General features: G+C 40.3%; 2 protein-coding genes across 4 annotated transcripts; both read right to left on the bottom strand.

The window, feature by feature from the left end:
• Nucleotides 1-25: 25 nt before the first annotated feature.
• smarcd3a (SWI/SNF related, matrix associated, actin dependent regulator of chromatin, subfamily d, member 3a) lies at nucleotides 26-14779 on the bottom strand. Of its 3 annotated transcripts, none has more exons than XM_062481174.1 (14): nucleotides 14518-14779; nucleotides 10287-10477; nucleotides 9203-9292; nucleotides 7988-8030; nucleotides 7184-7306; nucleotides 6661-6783; nucleotides 6083-6178; nucleotides 5721-5822; nucleotides 5151-5312; nucleotides 4449-4546; nucleotides 3815-3950; nucleotides 3423-3545; nucleotides 2680-2781; nucleotides 26-1947 (listed from the first exon to the last, which is right to left on the bottom strand). In XM_062481174.1, exons 1-14 carry the CDS (start codon nucleotides 14527-14529, stop codon nucleotides 1894-1896), a joined length of 1455 nt encoding a protein of 484 aa, XP_062337158.1. In that variant the 5' UTR covers nucleotides 14530-14779; the 3' UTR covers nucleotides 26-1893. The 3 variants fall into 3 exon arrangements, with proteins under 3 accessions (XP_062337158.1, XP_062337157.1, XP_062337159.1); XM_062481173.1 differs by lacking the exon at nucleotides 14518-14779 and adding an exon at nucleotides 13045-13343; XM_062481175.1 differs by lacking the exons at nucleotides 9203-9292; nucleotides 14518-14779 and adding an exon at nucleotides 13045-13342.
• Nucleotides 14780-15173: 394 nt separating this feature from the next.
• tmub1 (transmembrane and ubiquitin-like domain containing 1) lies at nucleotides 15174-18621 on the bottom strand. Its single transcript, XM_062481839.1, has 3 exons — nucleotides 18496-18621; nucleotides 16658-17368; nucleotides 15174-16278 (listed from the first exon to the last, which is right to left on the bottom strand). Exons 2-3 carry the CDS (start codon nucleotides 17317-17319, stop codon nucleotides 15927-15929), a joined length of 1014 nt encoding a protein of 337 aa, XP_062337823.1. The 5' UTR covers nucleotides 17320-17368; nucleotides 18496-18621; the 3' UTR covers nucleotides 15174-15926.
• Nucleotides 18622-22905: the final 4284 nt, after the last annotated feature.

Raw genomic sequence — 22905 nt, 5'->3', positions numbered from 1 at the left:
CAGATGAAGCATAACACAGAACAAATAGTTTCCATTTCTTTTTTATGGATCAAAGTCCTTTCTGGCACACAACATGTGGATAAATACACAACATGCATAGTAAAATAAATAAAATAAAGAGTCAAAATCACAAATGCTTTCTGAAAGATTTCTGAGGCTATAAGTTTGTCAATTACTTGAACACCTCTCCATTTATAACAAGCAACCTTTTCACCTCACTCAAAAAATCAAGAACACTTGGTGAGATGTTTTTTATTACTTGAAAATCATCAGTAAGGTTGATTTGGTTTAATGAAGAATGATCAGCATCTAGTTGAGGGTCCAAGAAAGGATATCAGACAGTGTTTTATAATAAATTGTTTACCAAAGTATTTTTTACCTTTCCAATTTCCATTATGGTAAGTCAATAGATCTACATTTTCACATTTTGCTTTGACTAAAATATATTTTCATTATCACAGTTTGTATTCAGAGTAAAAGTCACTTCCATGTGCCAATGTCAATGCCTAAACAACATAAAAACAGATCTACATACCATTTCATTTTGAAATAAGTACTCCATTAATAAGATACTATGAAACTAGACAGTGCATACTAAATCAAGACAGTGCATTCCAAACCATGGAAACAGTTTAACTTCCCACTCAAATCTGTTGTACCTTAACTCACCAAACATGTGTATGCAACATTTCACGAGGTATTTCATTCTCAGTAATGGTCATGTAGTTATTAATCAAATAACACTATATACAATTTAAACAGTCCTTCATGAAACCTTGTGGATCATCACCTTTTACCCTTCTCCTAGACTCTGGTCCAAGATATACGATAGATTCTAGCAGTGTCATTGGCTAGAGAACCAAGCATCTTCTGCTTACCCAGCAGAAGATGCTTATGATGAGCTTATGATGCTCAAAACGTCATGTAACACAGACTACTGTGTACGGTACAGTACACACATCTACAACTCAAATTATTACTGCAACATGCAGTATTTACTAGTTCTTCTTTGCCTAGTTGTATCCTAGTTGCATTTGATGTAATATCAATAATTTGGCATCACAATTTGGGCATAATCTATTATATGTGAGTTCCCCTTCTCTTTAGACATGTGAGCTCAGTATCTTTGGAATTTCAGAGTGACTACACCCTTGCTGTACAAGACGCCATCTTAAATATACGATACAGTATATACAAATAATGTATAAAGCTTTTGCTATACAGCACATGTTACAGCAAACCTGTTCTGGTGGATACATACGGTACTATTTCAATGTAAAACAGCATCAAGGGATGGATTATTAGTCTTGAGACATTAATTACTACAAAACAAATGTTGATCATAAATGGAAAAATACATTCTGTATTATATTGACTGTTTGGATGGAGTATAACAAGCACAGCTCTAGGAAGCACTTCAGTGGGGATGACTGGAGATGGCCCAATACAAATACTGACATTCTCCACTTAATTAGACATAGAAATGTCCTATTTTGGCATTCTATCAGGCATTCATTTTCAAGACATTCCTCCATAGTTTATTGTGGAAATATGTATACTTTTCTCCCTACTAACTAAAAGTCCCCATTATTGGAGATCCATGGAATAATTGTCTTCTATTGCTTGAAAACTATGTATAGGGCCTACTGAAATAAGATGTATTTTTATGTGGTTGAGTTTTGGTTTGACGTGGAGGTGGACTAGGCTATGAATACAGGGGTTTTATAGCCCAATGGATGTTGCAGCATAATTATTTACTTAGTCACTTCCAATGACCCTCCCAAGGTCATCAAGACCAGGACATGCCGTCCTCTCAATGAGGCTCTATTAAAAGTTGAAGTGTAGTCAGTGACTGCCTATGGGTCTTACGTCACTGCTTCCTATGGGACAGCTTTAGGTGTTACGTACAGATAAGGCCTGATCCAGCTCTTGTCTGCGTTGTTGAATCTGTAGGACAAAAAATGTCACTGAGAAAGATAGGGATGACCTAAGCTATGCAGTATACTTTCCATACCATGGCAGAGTATAAACAGGGCAAAGACCACCATTAAAGGCAAGGCCTCAATTAGGAATATAAATCACTTGGACATTTAGCAGAAGCCAGAATCAGAATGGGTTTTTATTCGCCATGAAAGTTTGCACAGACAAGGAATTTACTTTGGCCGGAAGGTACCGACCGAGGCAGCCATTATTGTCGCTCCTCAGAAGGAGCAATGATGGTCCATAGACACCATTATGATTCCAATTTCTTCTGGAATGGCCCACACTAGAAACCGCAGTTGCCAGGTGCTCACATTAAATGCGAAAACAGGAAGCGTAAGCGCATAATGTTGGAGACTGAAAGTACAAAGGGCGATTTTGTCTTCTCCAAGGCTACTTTAGGTAACCTATTTTACCTACAGTAGTTTTGAATAACCCACCAATTTGAGAAGGTGATAGGTTGTATAGTAGAAGCTCAGTCAGTAGCATATCAACATTAGTAGCCAATTATGAAAACCTCTGGAAATGTAGACCGTTTGATTATTTATTTCAGTGGGAATGCCAAGTCAGCCCATGCCTCCCCACCTTTAACTTTGAATCCTTAACCTTCATGTCAGACCCTAAAACTGAAAGACATCTCCCCGAGGCACTGCAGTGAACTCTATACAATACCCGAAACTTATAAAACTGTGAACTTACCTTGCAGTAGAAGTAACGGCTGACAGCCTCTTGAGACCAGGGTTGTTCATAGAATTCTGCCCTTCTCTCCTCCTCAGGGTTTCCCATCACATCGGTCATCAACTGATTCCAGAGACAATAGTAACAGTAGTCAAACATTTGCATGGATCTAGTTGAGCTTGTTTTGTGTGCTGTACGACTGTATTAGCAGAGACCTTAATCAACCAACCCTTTTGTCCCTGGTCACTCAGACAGTCGTCTGGGACAGTCGTTCATTTACACCAAAAGCACTGTCATGTAAAATGACGATCACACCTTCTATCACACACCACTTGAGGAGTGGGCTCAACAGCTGAAGAGGAAGGTGAACTGAGGAAGACTCCGAAATTATCATGAAAAGTTGTGTTTGTGTAAATATTTTTCAAAACAGGCTTCATATTTGCTGAGTAAGCTTATGAATGGCACGCAGGGAGTGTTTAACACTACAGCTCCACTTCCACATCTCACAAACAAAGGTCTGTGTTTTTATCAGTGTTGAGTAAGCTGGTGATCGTCCTGTTTGAATCTTTCTTCCATATATCCTGTGTCCCTATTGTTGAATGTCAGTAAAAGATAAACCAGTAATCTAGACCAGGAAGATCTACCTAGTTAAATCTTGACTCTTAATAATGTAATTCATTGGATTGCAATGTATTGGTAACCTTAAGTGTTGCCCTGTGAGGTTCAGCAAAGTGGTACACAGCTATGGTACCAGATGTATTCACCTTCAGGTCTCTGTTCTGGGAGCAGAGCCAGTCCTGGATGTAGCCTTTTGGATCTTTGGAGAAGCTGAGCATAAAGTCCCTCTGGATCTTCAGCTGGTTAATGGACTCGATGGTTTCATGGATCTGAGGAAAAAATATGAATACCAGACGTGTGGAGGGCTGTTTTATTTTTTTGGCTCTGACAAATGGCATGGTCACAAAATATGGCTAAAATACTCATTTCTAATATCTAGTCATTGATATTCAAATCCTTGATACAAAACCCCTGAAGAAAATGCAGTGGTCGACTTATTGTTTTGGTACAGTATTACAGTATGGAAAACATTTTACTTGTTGACTTTTCCTTGTTGTATGTCTCCACCAAACAAATATGACAATTTGGATTAGCTAACCTTGTTGTCTAGTGATGCGATCTCCTGCTGATTGGCTGTAGAGAGCAGGAAGCCACTCATCTGACTCTTTAAGGGGTCCTCCACCTCAACATCTATGTCATAGCACGCAGTCTTCTTCTGGTCATTAGGGTCAACACTGATAAAAACACAGACCTTTGTTTGTGAGATGTGGAAGTGGAGCTGTAGTGTTAAACACTCCCTGCGTGCCATTCATAAGCCCTCCCCTCACTGGGTGTCACCCCTGACTTCAGCTCCTGCTTTCTGTGCTGTAATCCCCAATTTTTTTCAGTTTCCTTCTCTCATTCAACCTGTCTAAGAAACAAAACATACAAGAAATAAGTATTCACTGCCCAATGTCCCGGAAGAACAAACAGCTAATTAGGCTCTACTAACCTTTTCTAAATTGAAGCTTTAATGCAGTACAACAGATTTACTTGAGCCTCAAAGCTGTACCAAGTAATCTCTATTTATTTTTACATTATTATAAACTATGGATCTGTGGAGATATACTTTCATAGAAGTAGTTTAAATTGTCTAAAAGATACTCAAGAGCCTCTTTTAGCATGTGTGCCCTCTAGTACTATGTTGTGTAACTTAAACTAATGACTGAGGGCTTATTAAGGAAACATTGTACCTGATTACATGGTTGATGACAATAGGGTCTGGAGGAAGCAGCATGTTAGTCAGACGCTGAGGAATCTCAGAAAACTTTAGACGTTGACAGTCAAAGATCTATGGGAGAGAGAATGTCTCATAAGGGGTGTGCATCCACAAATACAGCCGTGGCCAAAAGTAATGGGAGCGACATACATTTTGTGTTTGCAAAGCTTGCTGGCCCCTGGCATAAAATGACTGCTAACATAACTTCAGTAAGTCATATCATCAGCACAGGGGAAAGTGTCAACTAGTTCTAGCCAGGTGAAATCACTCTATCATTCTGATTGGATTTTAAGAGCAGATTGACTGCTTTAAAAGAAGGGACTATTTGCATATATATTGAATTTTTTTTGCCCCCAAAAAACTTTAAAAATATGAAATGTGCCTTATTGTATTCCAGTATTCTATAGAAACATGTGAAAATGTTTTCCTCAAATAACGAACCAGCAAACTTTACAAAACACATTTGTCATTGCCAAAACTTATGGCCACGACTGTACACTCAAAACGCACTGTACTGTATAATACAGGCAAACACTCAAAGACACATTCTTGTAACAATATACAATATTTATACTTAAGTGTACACATACCAATGCCGAGAAATACAAATAGCAATGCGTAGGCTAACTAACAAAATGAAAAACTGTCATTAAAACACAAGATTTTGAGGGAGTACCTGTTGGAGGTACTTGTCACAGTTAATGTACTCTTTCTCGTGGGAGTCCTGTAGTTTATTGGTCTTGATATACTGCCAGAGAGCCTGGATGATACAGGAGCGGGTCTGGGTGTGAATACCCAGCAGACGGGCCAGCCGAGGGTCCAGCTTAAACTGAGGGGGCTGAAGGGGAGAAGAGGGAATAGACGTCAGAAATAGGGGATGGCTGGAAATAGGGTCAATTTAGCAATCATGACCAACTATGGTGTATATCGACTGGACAGGCACATTTCATTTACTGGTCTTGCCGGTTTGGTATTTAGTATCAACATCCCCTACAGTCCCCTATAGATTGTCTGTAAATGTACTCTGCTGATATTCACACAGATATGTTTAGGGGGTAGGAGCCAGGGTTGCTACTAAATTATATATTTATATTCATACATTTTTATTTTGAATTGAACTTCTGTAGAACATAGACATATGGATTTTCCAAATAAAGTCTCATAGGAATGTGCTTTTTTGATACTAGATTGAATTGGTCTGTGCTATTCTAGAACATTAGATTGCTATTTCCCTCCAGTTTCCTACCTGGTAGTCCAGCATGAGAAGCAGGGTGCAGCGCACACTAACGTCCCCTGGTCTCTTCACCTGGAATCCATCTGTCTCCTGCGTGGTGGGGGTCCTATGCCACTGTAAGGAAATGAAATACATATCTAACTCTCCCCTTCACATTGGTTTGGGTGAGGCATACAATTTCGGACAAACTGGATACGACAATGTTACGGCTGGGATACTGTTAATCACACCTTTGTTTGGAATTCATGGTTTTATAGAATCTAAATCTCTATAAACAAAGTACCTCTTGAAACTCTGCCCTCACACAACACAGGTATGCATGTTTAGCAAATGTTTGGTTTTGTAAGTATGTGTGTGTGTGGGTGTATCCTTACCTCCACAAGGTGGTTGTCGGGACCATACAGGTCCTTGTCCAACTCTATCACCAGGCTTTTGAAGAATGATGAGAATTTCCTTTTCAGCTTTCCTGGCTTGAGTGTAAGAGGACATAAAGTAAAAAGCTACAAATATTTCAGCAGGTGTTTGGAAGCCACAATTATCTGACCATTACTTCTAATCATTAAAACGATGGTAAATTATTCAGTAATTAACAAGGAAATGGGTAATTAAATATGCAAAGAAAGTACACAAGCCAGTCTGCAAAATGCAAAAGTTGCACGTTCATCTTGGGGTCACCTGTAGTGTTGTATTTATGAGTCTGTCTCGCATTAGTTGAATGGGCTATAAAATGCATTTTAGGGGGTCATTGTATGATGCTGAGGGACAAGCACACAGGGCTCTTAAAGGCATAGACAAAAATATAAAACTATGTATTTTGATATCCACACTGCATATTCCAATTCAGTTTATTCAAAGTGTTGGAAATATTCACAGTATAGTAAATATATATACAGACAATAACATAAAAACAGTACTCAGCAAACTTGAAGGTCTGCAGAAACAAGAAACTCACATCTTCTAGGAGTTTGCCCTCGACCCTCAGCTCCCAGGATGCAATGCTGCCATCAGAATCATCTGGTTCTAGCTTGGCAGGGTTGAATGTGTTGGATATATACAATCTCAACTTTCTTTTTTGCTGTTAACATGGATATATGAATCAGTTTTTGTACGTTATTTAATTGTATCTTAATAGTAACACTTTCCCTTTGCTGTGCCACAAGAAGCAAATACACTGCAGAGCATATACATTGCTAAACTAAATGCTTGTTGTATGATAAACATCTTACATGAACAACTTTGTGCAGCAACAACCATCATAAAGGTTTACAAATAGACTCAGAATGTTACATACATAACTGTAACGCATTTGATATCAAGTTCAAATGTAATAATCTATCTGCTTGGTTTTAATAGTAATGACATCACAATTGCTCTATTGAGAGTAGCCTACCTTACAGTACTGCAGTTAGGGTTACATGCTCTTTTACCCTTTTGACTTTCCTGGAATGATCCAACATTGGTATTGACATCAGTACCTTCATTGGTCTCTTAATTGCTTCCTGGATGTCAACCCTCTTTCTCATAATGGTTTGGTCCAGTTTCCTCTCAAATGCCAGCAAGTCCATGTAGGCCTGTGATTCTGGGACCAGCTCACGGATCTAAATACAAGTTATTTAATAAGTGGGTTTGAAGGTGAACATAGAATTGTATGCACTATTGTGAAACCCATCTATGACAAACAGTTATCTAGAGGATATTTTTTTATATCAAAGTTCACCAAAAGTATACAGAAGTTCATTGCAAGGCCAATAGGCTCACATATCTGCTTGTGCTAGAGGAATTCTGAACTTGTTGTTACTGTAGGTGAGAAGCGGTATTGACACTGAAGACCAGACACACTGAGACAGACTTTGTAATCAATTTTGATGACCAATGTCATTGATAAATGGCTGGTAGTTTCCCTTATTAACATATATTCCAATGTATGTTAGAGGTGGAAGGACTCCTCCCACCCATGAATTGTGCACAATTAATAGGGAACCGATATGGAACTGGAAATTATGTGAGAAAACTTGCTTCTTGCCTTTGGTCTTGTCTTGGACCTTAAAGTGGGTGTTGTGAGCCTGATTTCAAGACTTCTGTTCATTAACCTCTTTTGGATAAATACTTCCAGTGCCAACATACCACCCATTGTAACATTAAACGCATAAAATCTGCTCTTTACTCTCAAATCGTCAGCACACTCCTCCCCCATTCAATCCTCTACACCCTACAATAAGGTCCCCTACTTAACTGGTACACAAATACACAAAATATGTAGACAAATAACAACCACTTACCCTCTGTGGAAGAATCTTATCAGCCATTTTCCTTTTCTTGGCACTGAGAAGCAGGTTGAAGAGAGCGATGGAGAGAGAAAGAGAGAGAGAGGATATATAAATATAACATGTTTCTATGGTGACTGTAGTCCAGTCCATGGGCCATCTACTTAATGAAGGCCCAACTGTTGTTCCCAGCTGTACTGTATGTGTGTGTATGTGTTTGTGAGGATATAGATGAATTTCGAGGGGAACCAAGGGAGCTGTTCCAGTCTGAGGGGTGAGGCTGTGTGTATGTGTGAGTGTAGCTGCGCCACCAGGAGGGACTGAAATAAAGCCAATTCACTCGCCTTTCTGCATGTGCACGTGTATGTGAATGTGCTGTGAGTGTATCGATACATCCAAATCCAGCTAGAACAGGAAGTGGCTTCATCTGCCCTCAACAATCAACTTTCCCATGGTCCTCTGTGACCACCACAAGTCCCACAGCTCTGGGGGACCCAGGAGGAAGGGTTCTGTCTCAAGAGATGATATCAGTGCGGAAAAACAAGTTCTAACTGGAGACGGACAGACGGATGTTTAAAGATTTATGAGAAACTGAACACTGGGAATTGTGGCCTTGACTTTTTGGATTGCAGAAGACATCTGCATTAGGGAGGATTACCACGATTGACGTCGACATAAAATTGGCATAGAAAGTCACATACTTGAAGATAACAGAGACTGACAAATCAGGTTGTAGTCAGCAAAAAACAAGACAACAGAACCCTTGCCATAAACTCACAACATCCTGTATGAGGACATTTGTGCTCATGCTAAAAACATGTGCCTGTCATGTCATGCTAATGACAGTTTTGCAAGCATCCTTTCATGTGCCACCACTTTCATGTCTGAGAGGTGATTGGTCAAAGGCGTAAACCCAGACCCAGGTGGTGCAGATTCCATCCCTATCCAGCGCAAGGACAATCATGCTCTGCAGGGTTTGACATGCATCTGAAGAATCATTGATTTAAACTTGCACCTATCATATTATATGTATTATATATATGTATTCACAAGTAGCATCACTGAAAAAACTTTATTGTTAACATACATGCCACAAACATAAATATCCAGTAGATCAGGGGAGAATATGGGAAGGATTTCTGGAAAGTACTTAATTTTATGTTGGGCTGGCTAAATAGTGACTCAATGCAAGCTGTCAAAAACCAACATGCATCAAAAGAGACTGCCTACTTGGATCCAAGTGAGGAATCTGATTGGACCTCTCTCATATCCATCTGCCTCGCAGCAATGTCATTGGCTCCAGGAATTCCCGTTGGCTTCCTATGGGTTGATTGTTTCTATATTAGATGGCAACTGATGTGACAAGATGTGTGCGTGTTTGTATGATGCTCTGTGTGTCACTTGGTGTGTTTGTGTTCATTTGTGTGTAGAGTGTGACTACGGCTCTGTTTTGTTAATGATTTCAGATCATGATTGATGATTTTCAGTTAATGTGATTTATGACAAGAGACACAACCCACCACTGTTTTCTCTACAAGCACAGAGGCTGAAGTTCACACTGAGCACAGAAGCTGAAGTTTACAGTGAGTTAAAAGGGCACAACATTAGCATGTTAATTGAAAGAGCATTAATTTAAGTTAAGTTAATTGAAGCTAATTTAATCTCAACAGCCCTCAGACCCCACTTAATACACTGCTAGGATCGAAAACGACCACCCTAGATCACCATGATGTCCCCTCTGCAACCACGGTACTTGTAGTGTTTGGGCAACATTCTCTTGGAACGGACATCAGGACACACTGGACCTAAAATCCTTGATCACTGGAGGCGTTTTCAGAAAGAGTCTGAGCACCTATCCAAGGAGCCAAACAGTTTTTTGGTTTGGTTAAGTTTAGTTTCCGTATCTTTTACAGGGACCAAATACACAGTTTTATCGGTGTATCTGTGTAGGACTCACACGCAGGTCACACGCAGGTCACGTAAATAAATAAAAACCTTCTGTAGTTGGTGAGAAAATATTAGTTCCATAATCACTATACACAGTAATTATTATTACCTTTACTACCTATACTATGTGCATTAGTTAGCAATGGTCACTGTGGACCACTGGAGGCCAATAGACTAGAGTCCCAAGCCTATTAAAAGGTGTTAGTGAATGATAGTGAGGGATTACTGTAATTTCAACCAAAGCCAAGCCGCAAATGTATTCAACACAAATTTAAGGAAAAGACGGCAGCACACACACATACACACACTACATTCAGCCATTTTTTACTGGACAATATACTGTATATATTATGCTTTTGAAACGTACTTCCTGGATCTGCTTTGGACTGCTTGCTGCTGTTGAACCTGTTGGGAGTTTGGGGGCCGTTTCCTTATGGGCTCCATAGTGGGGGTGGGCATCCCTGGACGTATCAATGGGGCCCCACCATAAGGAGGTCCTGGGGGGCCTAGGGCAGTCCCCTGATGAGGCATCCGTGGCACCGATGGGATTCCTGGGCGCTGTACATGGCAGAGAGATGAGAATGTGTCTCATTTTATTTTGTTTTTGCATCTTTGAAGACGGTTGAGGGCCACACAGTTCCGTTTCATTCACTTAAATGTAATCACCTTCGGATCAATCGAAACACAGATTGATTCACATATACAGAGTACATGCATGCCCAAAACCAAAACACACCACCAGCATCGGCATTCATGGAGTAAATTTGACAAATACATACAATAAATGGCCTTTATGAAATGGATGAACCAAACACAAACCCATGTACACAGTATTTTTGCTCAAGGTCTGTCCTGGCTTATACTTTAAGTTGGGCAATCTCTAGATACTCGGCCCGCTCAGACACCTGTGTCTGTCTGTACAGCATTTGACAGCTGCAGTGCACACACACATTCACACACTGGGTAGTGCAAATTCACACACTGGGTAGGACATTTTGAGCCAGACCATTAAATTTACCCTTTGCATGCTTTAAAAGAATCAAGCATGCAGAATTGGTGCCCATTAAAACTGTAATACTGTATACATTTTCTGTATAACATTTTCTGTATAACATTTATTACAAGATGATGACTATCCACTATCATTCTGAAGTAGAGATGTAGGTTCAGAATTTGGTTGAATGTGCTACAAATATGAACAACAAAAACATGTGTTTTAATAAGAATGTCCTCAGATATAGCACACCACTCTTTATAACCCAGGCAAAAAAAAGGAGCTGGGGGTCTAAATGTGTCCGCCATGGTTTACTAACCACGAGAGATGACAAGAGATATAGAGGTGATATTACACCCGTGTCAGACACGACTTGGCATCTGAACACCAATGCAACATCAGCCATTTATAGGATGCAATAAGGCATGTTTGGGTATGTCTGCACTAGACAGTGCATAATGTCGGAACTTGTGTTGACGAAAGATTTAAATAACTTGTTACCAGGGATACGACTGTCACACAACAAGAACCGTAAATAAGGCATCAGTAAGAATTGGCAGGATTACCATGTCGAAATACTTCTCTCCATTCACACTGTAGTGATGTCAAAATGAAAGCAGTCCTATGTGCTAAATGTGACTTTTGTATGAAAGGTGACAACCGTGAAGCGGAATTTAACTGTAGACAGAATATTGCAGCTGACTACCAGGCCTGACAACTAGAACAGACATCACTTTCCAACAATATTGGTAATCGCTATTTACCTTATATTGACTTTAGGCAATTCTGAGAATCTCCTTTGCTCTAGGTTTTCATGGTATGGCCTTCACAAAGCCTCAAAACCTGAGTAGAATGCAGATTGCACTGTACATCAGCAGACACTACATTGTATATACAATATAATATTCTACAAGCGTCCAGAAGATACAATAGACAACAATATAGGACAGTATCTCATCCGTTCTACCTTGAAATAATTTCCATAAAGATAAAATACTGTCTTTCTTCTCTACACACTCTACATACTGTAGTACAGGATGTCATCAGTCTTCATACAACAAACACACAATCAGTGTATTGCCCCAATAATATTTATGCAGCCCTACCACATGCTGTAGTATAATGTAATGTAAAGTACATTTTAAAAGAGCTCTAGACATACAGTAAATACTACCAGTTTGATTGAATGTAACATAAAAGCCTTGCATGTTACAACAAGCCTGCTACATAATGGACTTTTACCGAGCTTTAAAGTCATTATATACACTTGTATATCACACATAACTGTCCGATTTCGATAGTGTAATAACAATGCTTAAACTCTTATGTTAGTAAACAGAAGCTGGGACTGTATGACCTGGACTGAGAATCATACAAAGCACACACTGACTGTAGTCCCATGAACATTACATACAACTGTTTAATAGGTGGGGGACTAGAAAAACACAATTCACAGTTATCTTGACACAGAATCTGCAAAAATGTCATGATATTCCAAAAAAAGTTTTTTTATGTTGGCCATGGACAGCCATTCAGGATTGCCTCATAAGAGTTAATAGTATCTATGGTACTCAAAACATAAAGGCGGTTAAACTATGTAACATGAACAGAGAGACCACACAGACAGGATTGGAGTCCATTCAAATTTGAATTCAAGTCAATTTCCAAATGTATTCTTCTATTGACATTATCTAGCCATTGACATTCTCATTTGTGCTTAGATCCCTTTAGTACTCATTTGAACATGATGCTAAGCTAAAGCCTGTAGCTCAGTGATCAAATCTATTAGCCAAAGCCTTCCACATGGTGTTTGGACACTTATGTTCTTAGGTCTGCTCTGTTTAGCCCTCCAGGAATACAATATGTATTCTTCTTCCTTTCCTCAGCTTCCTCTTCATTTTCTCTCTACCCCACTCTCCTATCTCTTCCCTTCCTTTATAAATAAAGAAAAGGAGAAATGCAAGATTCAGGGGCTCAGACGTACCCTTTACATGGCTCCCCTTTTCCTGTCTGATACACACACACACTGTAGCTCCGTGCAATTTAATACCCTGCATTAACACACACACACTGCTTTGACAATGCACATGCACACACGGCCACACACATGCAAATACGCACACACACTCACCACTCCATGGACGAGGAACTCAAACAGTTTGCTCTTGGTGGCTTTCCGAGCCCCTCCAATGCTCTCCTCCATAGCTGTCTCTAAATCCCCCTTCCCCCCTTTCTTTTTTTCTCTTTTGTCTCCCCCTCTCCGTTCCTCCTCTCAACCTCCTCTCACACACCCTCTTCTTCCTTCACCACTACTCTGTCACAACCTCTCTATCTAACCTTCCCTTCCCATCTCCTACACATGCACTCTCTCCCTGCCTTTTTATATGTGTAGCCTTGTCGAATCCACCTCCCTCTCTCTATACACCACACACACACTTTGGTGCTGGAGTGTAGTGGAGCTGTCTTCCAAGCCTGGAGTAGCGGAGAGGGGAGGGGAGCAGAGGGAAGGGGGGCGGGGGGACTGAAGGGGGTTCCTGTGGGCCAACTAGCACAACCCCCCACGGGAGAGCAGGCATGGATAGCTTATTTAATTTGTAAACATAAAATACATAGACTCTATTGCTCCCTTACACACTCATTAATATGCATGTGTGAATGACAGACCAAAAACAGAATTAAGCCACAACAGGTTAAATACAATGTACGATCTCAGGGCAAAACAGGAGATAATGAAAAGGTAATTTTAAAAGAAACTAACTAGACAGACAAACGAAATAAACCATAAGAATCCATTGCTTGTTCTAAAAACTTGCATTTGATTGTTAAGTGTTCACCCTTTAACCAACACACAAGCACCTCCCTGAGGACAATAATCAGCACTGCATATCAAATATTGTCAGCTAAGTAGAAACATGTCCACTCGACTTATTTGCAAAAGCAATTAGTAATATGTGTGCATGAAAAGTGTTTGTTTTTTTGTCTCTGAGAGAATGTCAGCTATTCATGAACGAGGAACTGTTATAAACAAAAAACCTAGACTGTTCACAAAGTGGGCCTACATAACTGCAAAGCACAACCTTGTGGATCCAATTCCAAAAATGACTTTATATGTTTATCACTATTGTTCTTTGTTATAAAGTCTACAAACATAATAGTCAACTACAAAACATAATTTCTCAATCACAAAACACAGTAAAACATAATTGTACTCAGCTTTCACTTGCCGTAGAATAAAGAAGGGAAAATGGTACTTTGTTCCTCAGGTGTCTAAAAAGTGTCGGAAACCATATTAGCCGACATAACAACATAGAAAGAAGAAACTATAAGAATACGTGTTTAACGAGGATTTACTGCCCTACAAACTGGTAAAGGTACTGGAAAAACTGGTAAAGGCTAATGATGACAAGACGACACACTCATGAAACCCATTTGTCTGATGCGCAAATCTGGATGGCCGTGGACAGGTGGGCGGCAGCGAAGTCCATCACGAATTGTGGCCCGCAAGCACTTTGGAGATCCGCATTAAAAATGACCTAGGCTATACGAGTCTACCCAAGAGAAACGCGAGTCTGTGACGAAGCGTATTGCTGAAAGTATATCCTACCTTTCTTTCCATTCTAGCCGAGGAGAAAAACTCAAACCTTGGAAAATTAAGCGTGTCGCGTACTCCCTAGTCCACGGCGCGTCTTATTGTTTCTCAAATTGTGCCTTTTCTCTACCAGTCCTCTTGTGATGGTGGCGAGCAGTTAGCAGGTATGATGGTAGCTCAATATGGGCCGGAACCTGGAATATGAACAGGGGCAGAGGATGCTTAGTGCGGCAGAAACAATGGCGCAGGCGCGACCACGACCAGAGTCCGATCAATTCAGCGGCAGATTTTGAAGGGGGCGTCGTAAAATGATCGAAGAAAACTGCCACCTTGTTTGACAACCACTATTATAAAAGGAAAAGGTTAAATGATGTCCGCATTTAGCTACAGTGAACAAATATCATGTTGCTTTAAGGGTGAAATACTGAAGGTTTTACTGTACGATATTTACCCTAACCCTATCTCAACTTCATCACAGTACCTTGATTGTCGTGTTTTTCTTAGTTTGAAACAGACATTTATTTAATCGAACTGGCAACCTTCAGATTACTAGCCCGATTCCCTAACCGCTCAGCCACCTGACTCCTCATATAGGGCCTACGTAACAGATGTAATTTGAAATACAACTTGCCTGGGTTCCCTTTTTAGAATAAAGCACACAAAACAGCAAGTAAATAGAAGAATTATTTAATATATTTTTTTCTCCTTCAAAAGCTATATTTTACACAATGATGCTTTAAGTCCCAATATACATACATAACAACAGAAGATCAATCTTAGGTGCTGCAGACATACTCAGACCAACAGACAGACAATCTGGGGTCTGGCCTAGTCAAAGTCCCATCTAAGTACACAGGGTAACCCCGCCGTAAACAGACCCTCGTCTACAGAACACATGACAAAAAAGGATAGGCACAATGAGTATCTCTATACATTAAAAGACTTAGAGCAAAAATAATCTATCATAGCACATATCCATCTGCGTGACACCGTTTTTTTGTGAATGTGATGAATTAGTAAATTAGTCAAAAGTAAGACCAAAATCTGTATGCTTCTTTAACAGCAAATTATGACAGTTTCTGACACCACAGCCTCCTTCCCACTGTAACGGACATCCAGAGGTGGACTTGAGCTTCAAGTGATCAAAAAGTTGGGGTTTGCGCCTACGGGAAGGGAGAAGGAGAAAGGCTAAAGGGTGCATCTTAATAGTTCAAGTGGCTTCCCCTCTTCATGTGCACTGAATCTAGAATAAAGGAGATTGACAGCACTTTGGCAGATCTCTTACCGCTACTTTCACCTATCCATTTCTTCGAGATAAAGCACACAAGACATCTCACTGGGAGGAAGCCCTTCTAGCCGTTTCTTCATGATTTAAGCCTAAACTCCAGCGGTCCAGAGGGCAACCGAGCCAAAAGGGCTACTTCTCAACGACGGTACACCCCAAACGCCACAAAGCTAAAAAAGATGGTGATCCCCACTAGCGAGGCGGTAGCAGGTGCGGTGAAGAACTGCCGGTACTGGATCTGGAAGTACCAGAGTACAGAGAGCATGAGCACGAAGAGCGGCAACATCAGGCTGCCCACGTTGAGCGCAACGTGGACCTGGTCGGCCGCTCTGGCGCCTGCTGGTGCTGCCCTGGTGGCATGCTGCGAGATGTGGCAGTGCAGAACACAGTTGTCAGCCAGGTTGAGGGAGGCCAAAGTCTGGCCGTCGTCCTGCAAAAGTTGACCCTGGTAAATCAGGCGCACCTGGTGCTCCTGGCCAGTAAAGTAGGTTCTAGAGTTGGGGAGAAGTGAGACAAATGTAAGGTTAAATGTCAAACAAGGTCGAAGTTTTCAAGGGTAATAGACTACTGTTGTAGGTTGTTGAAGGCAAGCTTTTGTAAGTGTAATGTGTCATTTAATACTGAATGGGTCCCGCATGTTGCTCAAATAACTCCACTTACAGTCTGTTTTTATAGCATTATGGCCTTGAGCAGAGGCCTACACCAAACCTCATCTGAAGAATATATTTTGTATGGCTGAAAGTGATCTCAATGATCCTCAATCCCAATTGGCCATGCTAGCATATCTGTTAAAATCCCTGTATTCCATCATCTAATGCTTTAATATTTCTTATAGGCCAATAAACTTTTAAATTGTCTAAACTTTACAACCTTTTGATGTAGCCAATTGTATCCTCTGGCTTGACCTGGGCAGTCCTCTCTGTGTCATTGAGGAACTTCAGGCGTAGAACCATGTTTCTCTCCGTGCCATTGGCTGGCTCACCGTCAGGTAAGGGGTTGGCACTTGAGGTACTGTCTAGCGAAGGGGAGGAGGAGGAGGTGGCAGGGGAGGGTCCAGCACCGGTCTGGGTCCCTCCAGCCCCCTCTCTGTGTCTCAATCCGTCTCTCCCAAAACCAGCTCCATCACCTTCGTTAGGGTTCCCCCTGTCTTCTGAACCTTCAGCCCCTACTTCTCCCACGGGGCTCCTCTCCTCGTCCTCTTGGCTACACGCCTCTCCTTGCGGCTCTTCCTTCCCCTCTTCCCCTAGAGGAGGGGCCAAAGTGTCCAAAGTTGTGGCGGTTGGTGGCGGCTCCAGGCCATCACCATCAGTTACATTTCTGGGGGCAGAGTGTTGATCCGGTGAGGGGGCATTCCGTTGGAGATGGATAGAAGCAGCTATAGCAGCAGAGGCAGAGGAAGGGGGTATGTTGAAGAGGTGCTCGGGGGGCTCGGTAGTGTGGGTTGAGGCCCAGGCCAGCACCAGTACTAGCAGCAGGAGGACAGCTCCAAAGAGCAGGGTGACCTCATCCCCCACCCCCTCAATGAGTGCCATGGCCCCGGGGCCCGCAAATCCCACACTAAGGCAAGTTAAGGGTAGGCACCTGGAGAGCAGAGGAGACCAATGAGTTAGGTTGTTATGGATAAAGCAAATTCAAACATATGAACAATAAAATTGGGTATAATACAGAGTCGTCAATGTAAGTGGTTTCCTAGGATGTACTCTCTACATACTAGTAGATACTGTCAGGGAGTCAGGTGGCTGAGCGGTTAGGGAGTCGGGCTAGTAATCTGAAGGTTACTGGTTCGATTCCCAGATTACATTGTGTCCTTGGGCAAGGCACTTCACCCTACTTGCCTCGGGGGGAATGTCCCTGTACTTACTGTAAGTCGCTCTGGATAAGAGCGTCTGCTAAATGACAATGTACTGTACCATTCCAAAGCAAACGATTGCCCAGCAGTAGTTCGCAGCTAAGTAAGCCTGTCAGCACCTTGGCAAAACCCTATTCCATCTTCTGTATTGTAGCTAACCACTGCACAAAGTAAAACTATTACTACAAAAAAACTACTTGTGTGTCTAGCCAGCTGCTCCTGCTACTGTATTAACGCAAGTGTGTGTTGTCTAAAAATGTCTGCCTGGCTAGTTTTATGCAGTGCTGTGTGACTGAAACTTGCGTGGAAAATGGCCAGCAAACGTTAACCCTCTAGCCAGCTTACATTTATAATATATTACAGAGAACCCAAGTATAGCGAGCCAGCTGTGCAGATAACCTAGCTATGCAAACAACAAAGCTATCTAACGTCTAAAACGAAGCAGCCAGCTAATGTTTACTAGTATACAACAAGCTTACAACTACTGTAGCAAAACATTCGTGGTTTAGATAGACCAGAAGTGCTAAATTATCTACAGCCATACCTATTTACTGGTCTCAAGCTAGCTAGTTAAATGACTGAACAAGCTAGCTAGAAAGCTATAGGTTAGCAGATTGATAGGTAGGTAGCTTGCCATGTCGACATGTCTGAGCCAGGTGACGTTAGCGACTAACGTGGCTAACACATTAGCTAGCTAATCTAAAAGACATTTAGCTGGCTAGAAACAGTCTAGAGCCACACTGGCAGAATATGTTTTTGAACACAATTATCTATTGACATATACTGCTAGATGTACAAATAACATTTGTTTGTATTGCACCACACTATTTCCAAGATCTTAATTGTTTAATGAACTTACTGTTAACATTTGAAACCGCATTTCTTCTTGGCTAACTAGCTAGCACTAGCGAAAATAACACCGCGTTCACACATTACACTTCCTGATTGCAAAACCAGGTTGAGTGAAGCAAGGAAAATAATTTCCGGTGGATGTCAAATGCTCATTTTGCAACACTGATGCTGAAAGTGTTATACATTTATATTATTCTTGTCCATATACTAATAGATTCTGGAAAGATATGGAAGGTTTCATACTAAATCAACCTGGTCACTGTATTACTATCAAAGACAAAGATGTTATTGCATATTTTGACTGTACTCTAATATCCTTAAACTGGATTGTTAACATTATGGTTCTGATAGGTACCATTCTTGTTCATAAAGCCACATTTTCAAACTCTATTCCGTGCTTTACAGTATTTCTAATAGACTGTAATCTCTTGATAGAATCTCTTAATCTGCTACGAAATAAGAAAGCCTTATATAGCCTACTATTCAATATTATAAGTAACTGTTTTCAAATATGTCTCTGCTCTAATTTATATATCTCTTTGTAGTTTTGACTGTCTTGATTGTTATCCACTATACTTATCTTATTGTTATTACTGTTTTTGTATTTTATGTTTTCATTATTGTATTTATAAACTGTATCTGTACTATGCTTCTGTATTTGTGACCTGATTGTAAAAAATAAAAATAATTTCCTGTATTTTATATGTACTACTTTTCAATATAGTACAATTGTCAACATAATAAAATTATTTGTAGAATAATTGTATCTGTATAAATAAATGCATCCTTTTAAAGGTGAAAATGTGCACTGCTGATCCAGTGTAAAATGGAAAAACAAACGCAACGAAATTGTAGGGTGTGCTTGCTTGCGTCGGTTACAGGTGGGTCCGTCCCCTTAAATTGTTCTCTTCTAGTGACATTTTTCAAGCATTTAGCCTACTAATATTGCGTAATTCATTAAGAACCCCCTTTGAAACAAACTACTGTAACAACGTTGTCACCGGCAGTATTTCAGATGGAATAGCGATTCAAACAGTACCATCTGCTAACTGAAAATATGCCCCCAAAAACGTAAATAAGCTTGATATCTATTTACATTACATTTAGTCATTTAGCAGACGCTCTTATCCAGAGCGACTTACAGTAAGTACAGGGACATTCCCCCGAGGCAAGTAGGGTGAAGTGCCTTGCCAAAGGACACAACGTCAGTTGGCATGACCGGGAATCGAACTGGCAACCTTCGGATTACTAGCCCGATTCCCGCACCGCTCAGCCACCTGACTCCCACAGTCTATTTAGGGAGAATTGGCTAATTCAAAATAGATTTGCTACGAGCAAGCTAGTTGCGGTGGCTAGCCAAACTTCAGGGGATTGTTTGACAGCGCCGGATTGTTTGACAGCGCCGGAAATGAGAATGTTTCTTTTGACATAAAGTTTAGGCTGTGCCACTGAAGCCAGCGATGCACAAGCTTGAGTTTAAATACATTATTTAATGTTACATTACTTACTGTACATGCAAGTCATGATTTGCTTAAATGTACATGTATGATGCTACTAGTACACCACGGCACGATACTCGCTGTGCAACAGCACATCTATGCACGTTGTATCCATGAGTCGTTGCTAACGTGTGCTGACGTTGTGACGTAGGCTAGCGCTGATACCCTTTGTTGACACAAGGCACTTTTTGCCACAAAAACTTAAGTTCAGCCTAAATCGTGCAACGGAACGTAAATCCCAATAGAAGCAACGCAATCGTGACCAAGACGAACATTTTCACAACGACGTTGTCTATGTAGTCCAAATATTGACTGATCCTTAGGGGTGGGAAAATAATAATAATAATAAGATGTGAGAGAACAAAGGTTGTGCCCTTGCCGAAGGCAAAGCACACCCAATTTCAGCTAGATAGATGGATATATATAGTTTAGTAATAGAATATAAAATAATAATAATATAATTGGGGAACAGTTATAATATAGTTGTGTGTCTATCTATGTACATCTGAACTACCCAGTGGGCTCTAGTTTCTGTGAAACTCAAATAGATATGCATGTATTACCTAGTTACTGTAACTTGACCCCTGAGTGTGCAGGGCCCATAAGAGATCCTCAGACTGGGCCGCTTTCACGGGTCCCCTAGAAACTTCCTTACTGCTGCCTGTCTGCCTTTTTGTTCCAGGGGCACACACAACTCCCATGGTGTTCTTACTGTATTTACGGAAAACAAATAGGTTGTTTTAGAACCACTGCCTGGCCTAGAGAGAGAGAGAGAGAGAGAGAGAGAGAGAGAGAGAGAGAGAGAGAGAGAGAGAGAGAGAGAGAGAGAGAGAGAGAGAGAGAGAGAGAGAGAGAGAGAGAGAGAGAAAGAAAGAGAGAGAGAGAGAGAGAGAGAGAGAGAGAGAGAGAGAGAGAGAGAGAGAGAGAGAGAGAGAGAGAGAGAGAGACAGACAGACAGACAGACAAATCAATTCATTGTTTTCAGTATTACAGCACCCTTTCAAATGTATTTAAATCAGTTGTTCTATACCTGTCTACACGCAGTATGGAATAGCCTACTCAAATGACTGCATGCCATTAAAGGGTAAACCAGAACCAAACCATGACACAACTGCTTCTGAGCTTTGTGGTACTCCAGATCATTTTAGCAGATGTTTCTCCTGACTTATTTTCCCAGAGGAAAGATTGTCAAGGAAAACAAAGGCTTAAGTGACCCATGCCAACAACAAACTGCAAGTTAAATTATATTCTGTAGCATCAGACCTTTGATGATTTACTTTAATTCTTATAGAAACACATTGAACTACATTTTGTTTGCAGTTTTAGCTTGGAGGAGGTCCAACTAACAGGTTAACAAGAAATGATAGGTAGGAGACTAAAGGAAAGTCAAAGCATGACTACTTTATTGTAGATGTAATGAGGGGAGTAAATACTCAGACCAATTAGATATTTCTGTATATTTCAGAAGTTCTTTAATCTGTCAATACAGTTTTTTGTGTGTAGAAGGAAATATATATTCAAATATACATTTGAATTGATACATTTATTGGAATTAATAAGTGAAGGAGAATTGTGAAGTAGGCCTATATAATCACATAAATGCATTAGTCAATAGAAGAATTACAAAATATTCCACTGGGCACCCAAAATGCAGTGCAGTTCAATGCAACTATCACAACGCCAATTTCCAATGTTGGACTGCTCCAATCAATGACTTGTAAAATATTATGAATATATATTTTTAATTCTGTAGTCCTATTTACATTTTGAATTTATGAAATGGTACGTTAGTCAAGTGGAGGCCGCAAATTACTTCAGCTTCATGGGAAGTTATTTGATGTCTTCCCCAAATTGTAAAATCTAGTTTTGCAATACAGTTGCTGTAATGATAATAAAGTTCTATATAACTTTTTTTAAAGAAAACAATGAACACACAAAAGTATTGTATTTCGTAGACATACTGAAATACATAATATTTAATTGTATAGGCTGCATTCTGCATTCTGCATGTTAGCCAGTAAGAACCATTTTACATGGACAACAGTTTCACTTATAAAAAAGAAAACTATACAAGAGCATCTGAAAGTGTTCTCATGTTAATTAACTAAATAAAAATGTGTAACAACACGTTCTGTAATGTTTTTATTCATTTATTCATGATCCTAATAATCCTTTGATTATGAAGCCTCACTCATTTGGACAACACTGTGAAATAATTGTAGTGCTTTTGATTGGTTATAAAATTACCAAGATTCCATTGAACAGCTTAAAAACTACAGGGAGGGCATGGTACAGACTTCCTGCCTAAGTTATTTTGGATATATCCTAGGTTCCTGTGCTATTCGCTCCTAGATCCTATCCATTGTAGAGACGCTATTCCCCCACCCACATGGTTGATCCCTATTTCCTGTCCACCCGCTGTAGATTTTTCCTCTCAGTTCTGATGAGGAATCATTTTGTAGACTAAATTAGTGGTAAAACTTGTTACGCTTTGAAATGACATTTTCCCTCGAGGTGCACTGTATGGATATTCAAAGGAAGTTAAACATGGTTGTACTTCATGCCATAACTTTAACGCACACACACTTTTTATTTTATTTAGTCCACTTGGCAAAGTAACGGTGACGGTGACGGAGGGGGGGGGGGGGGGACCACAGCTGTAGCCTATTGGTAAGTTGTCCAGACGTGTTTTAGTCTTTTACTGTGATAGAAATGTAGCTATGTATTGTGAAAGTGAAGATTTTATGTCGTAAGATATTCAACTTTGAATATTGATCCGTTAGATTAGCGCTATAACAAAATGATTGTTCTTTTGTATTGGAACGTATTCAGGCAATGCACATTTTACACAACGAACATGTTAATGCATCACAAAAGTCATAGTTAGGCCTAATGTTAGTCTGTCTTGTCATTTCTCC

Source organism: Osmerus eperlanus, chromosome 16 (genome assembly GCF_963692335.1).
Source record: "Osmerus eperlanus chromosome 16, fOsmEpe2.1, whole genome shotgun sequence".
In the NCBI taxonomy this organism is placed as follows: Eukaryota; Metazoa; Chordata; class Actinopteri; order Osmeriformes; family Osmeridae; genus Osmerus; species Osmerus eperlanus.
Note: the sequence above shows the minus strand (reverse complement) of the source record. Positions and strands in the feature narration are given on the sequence as shown.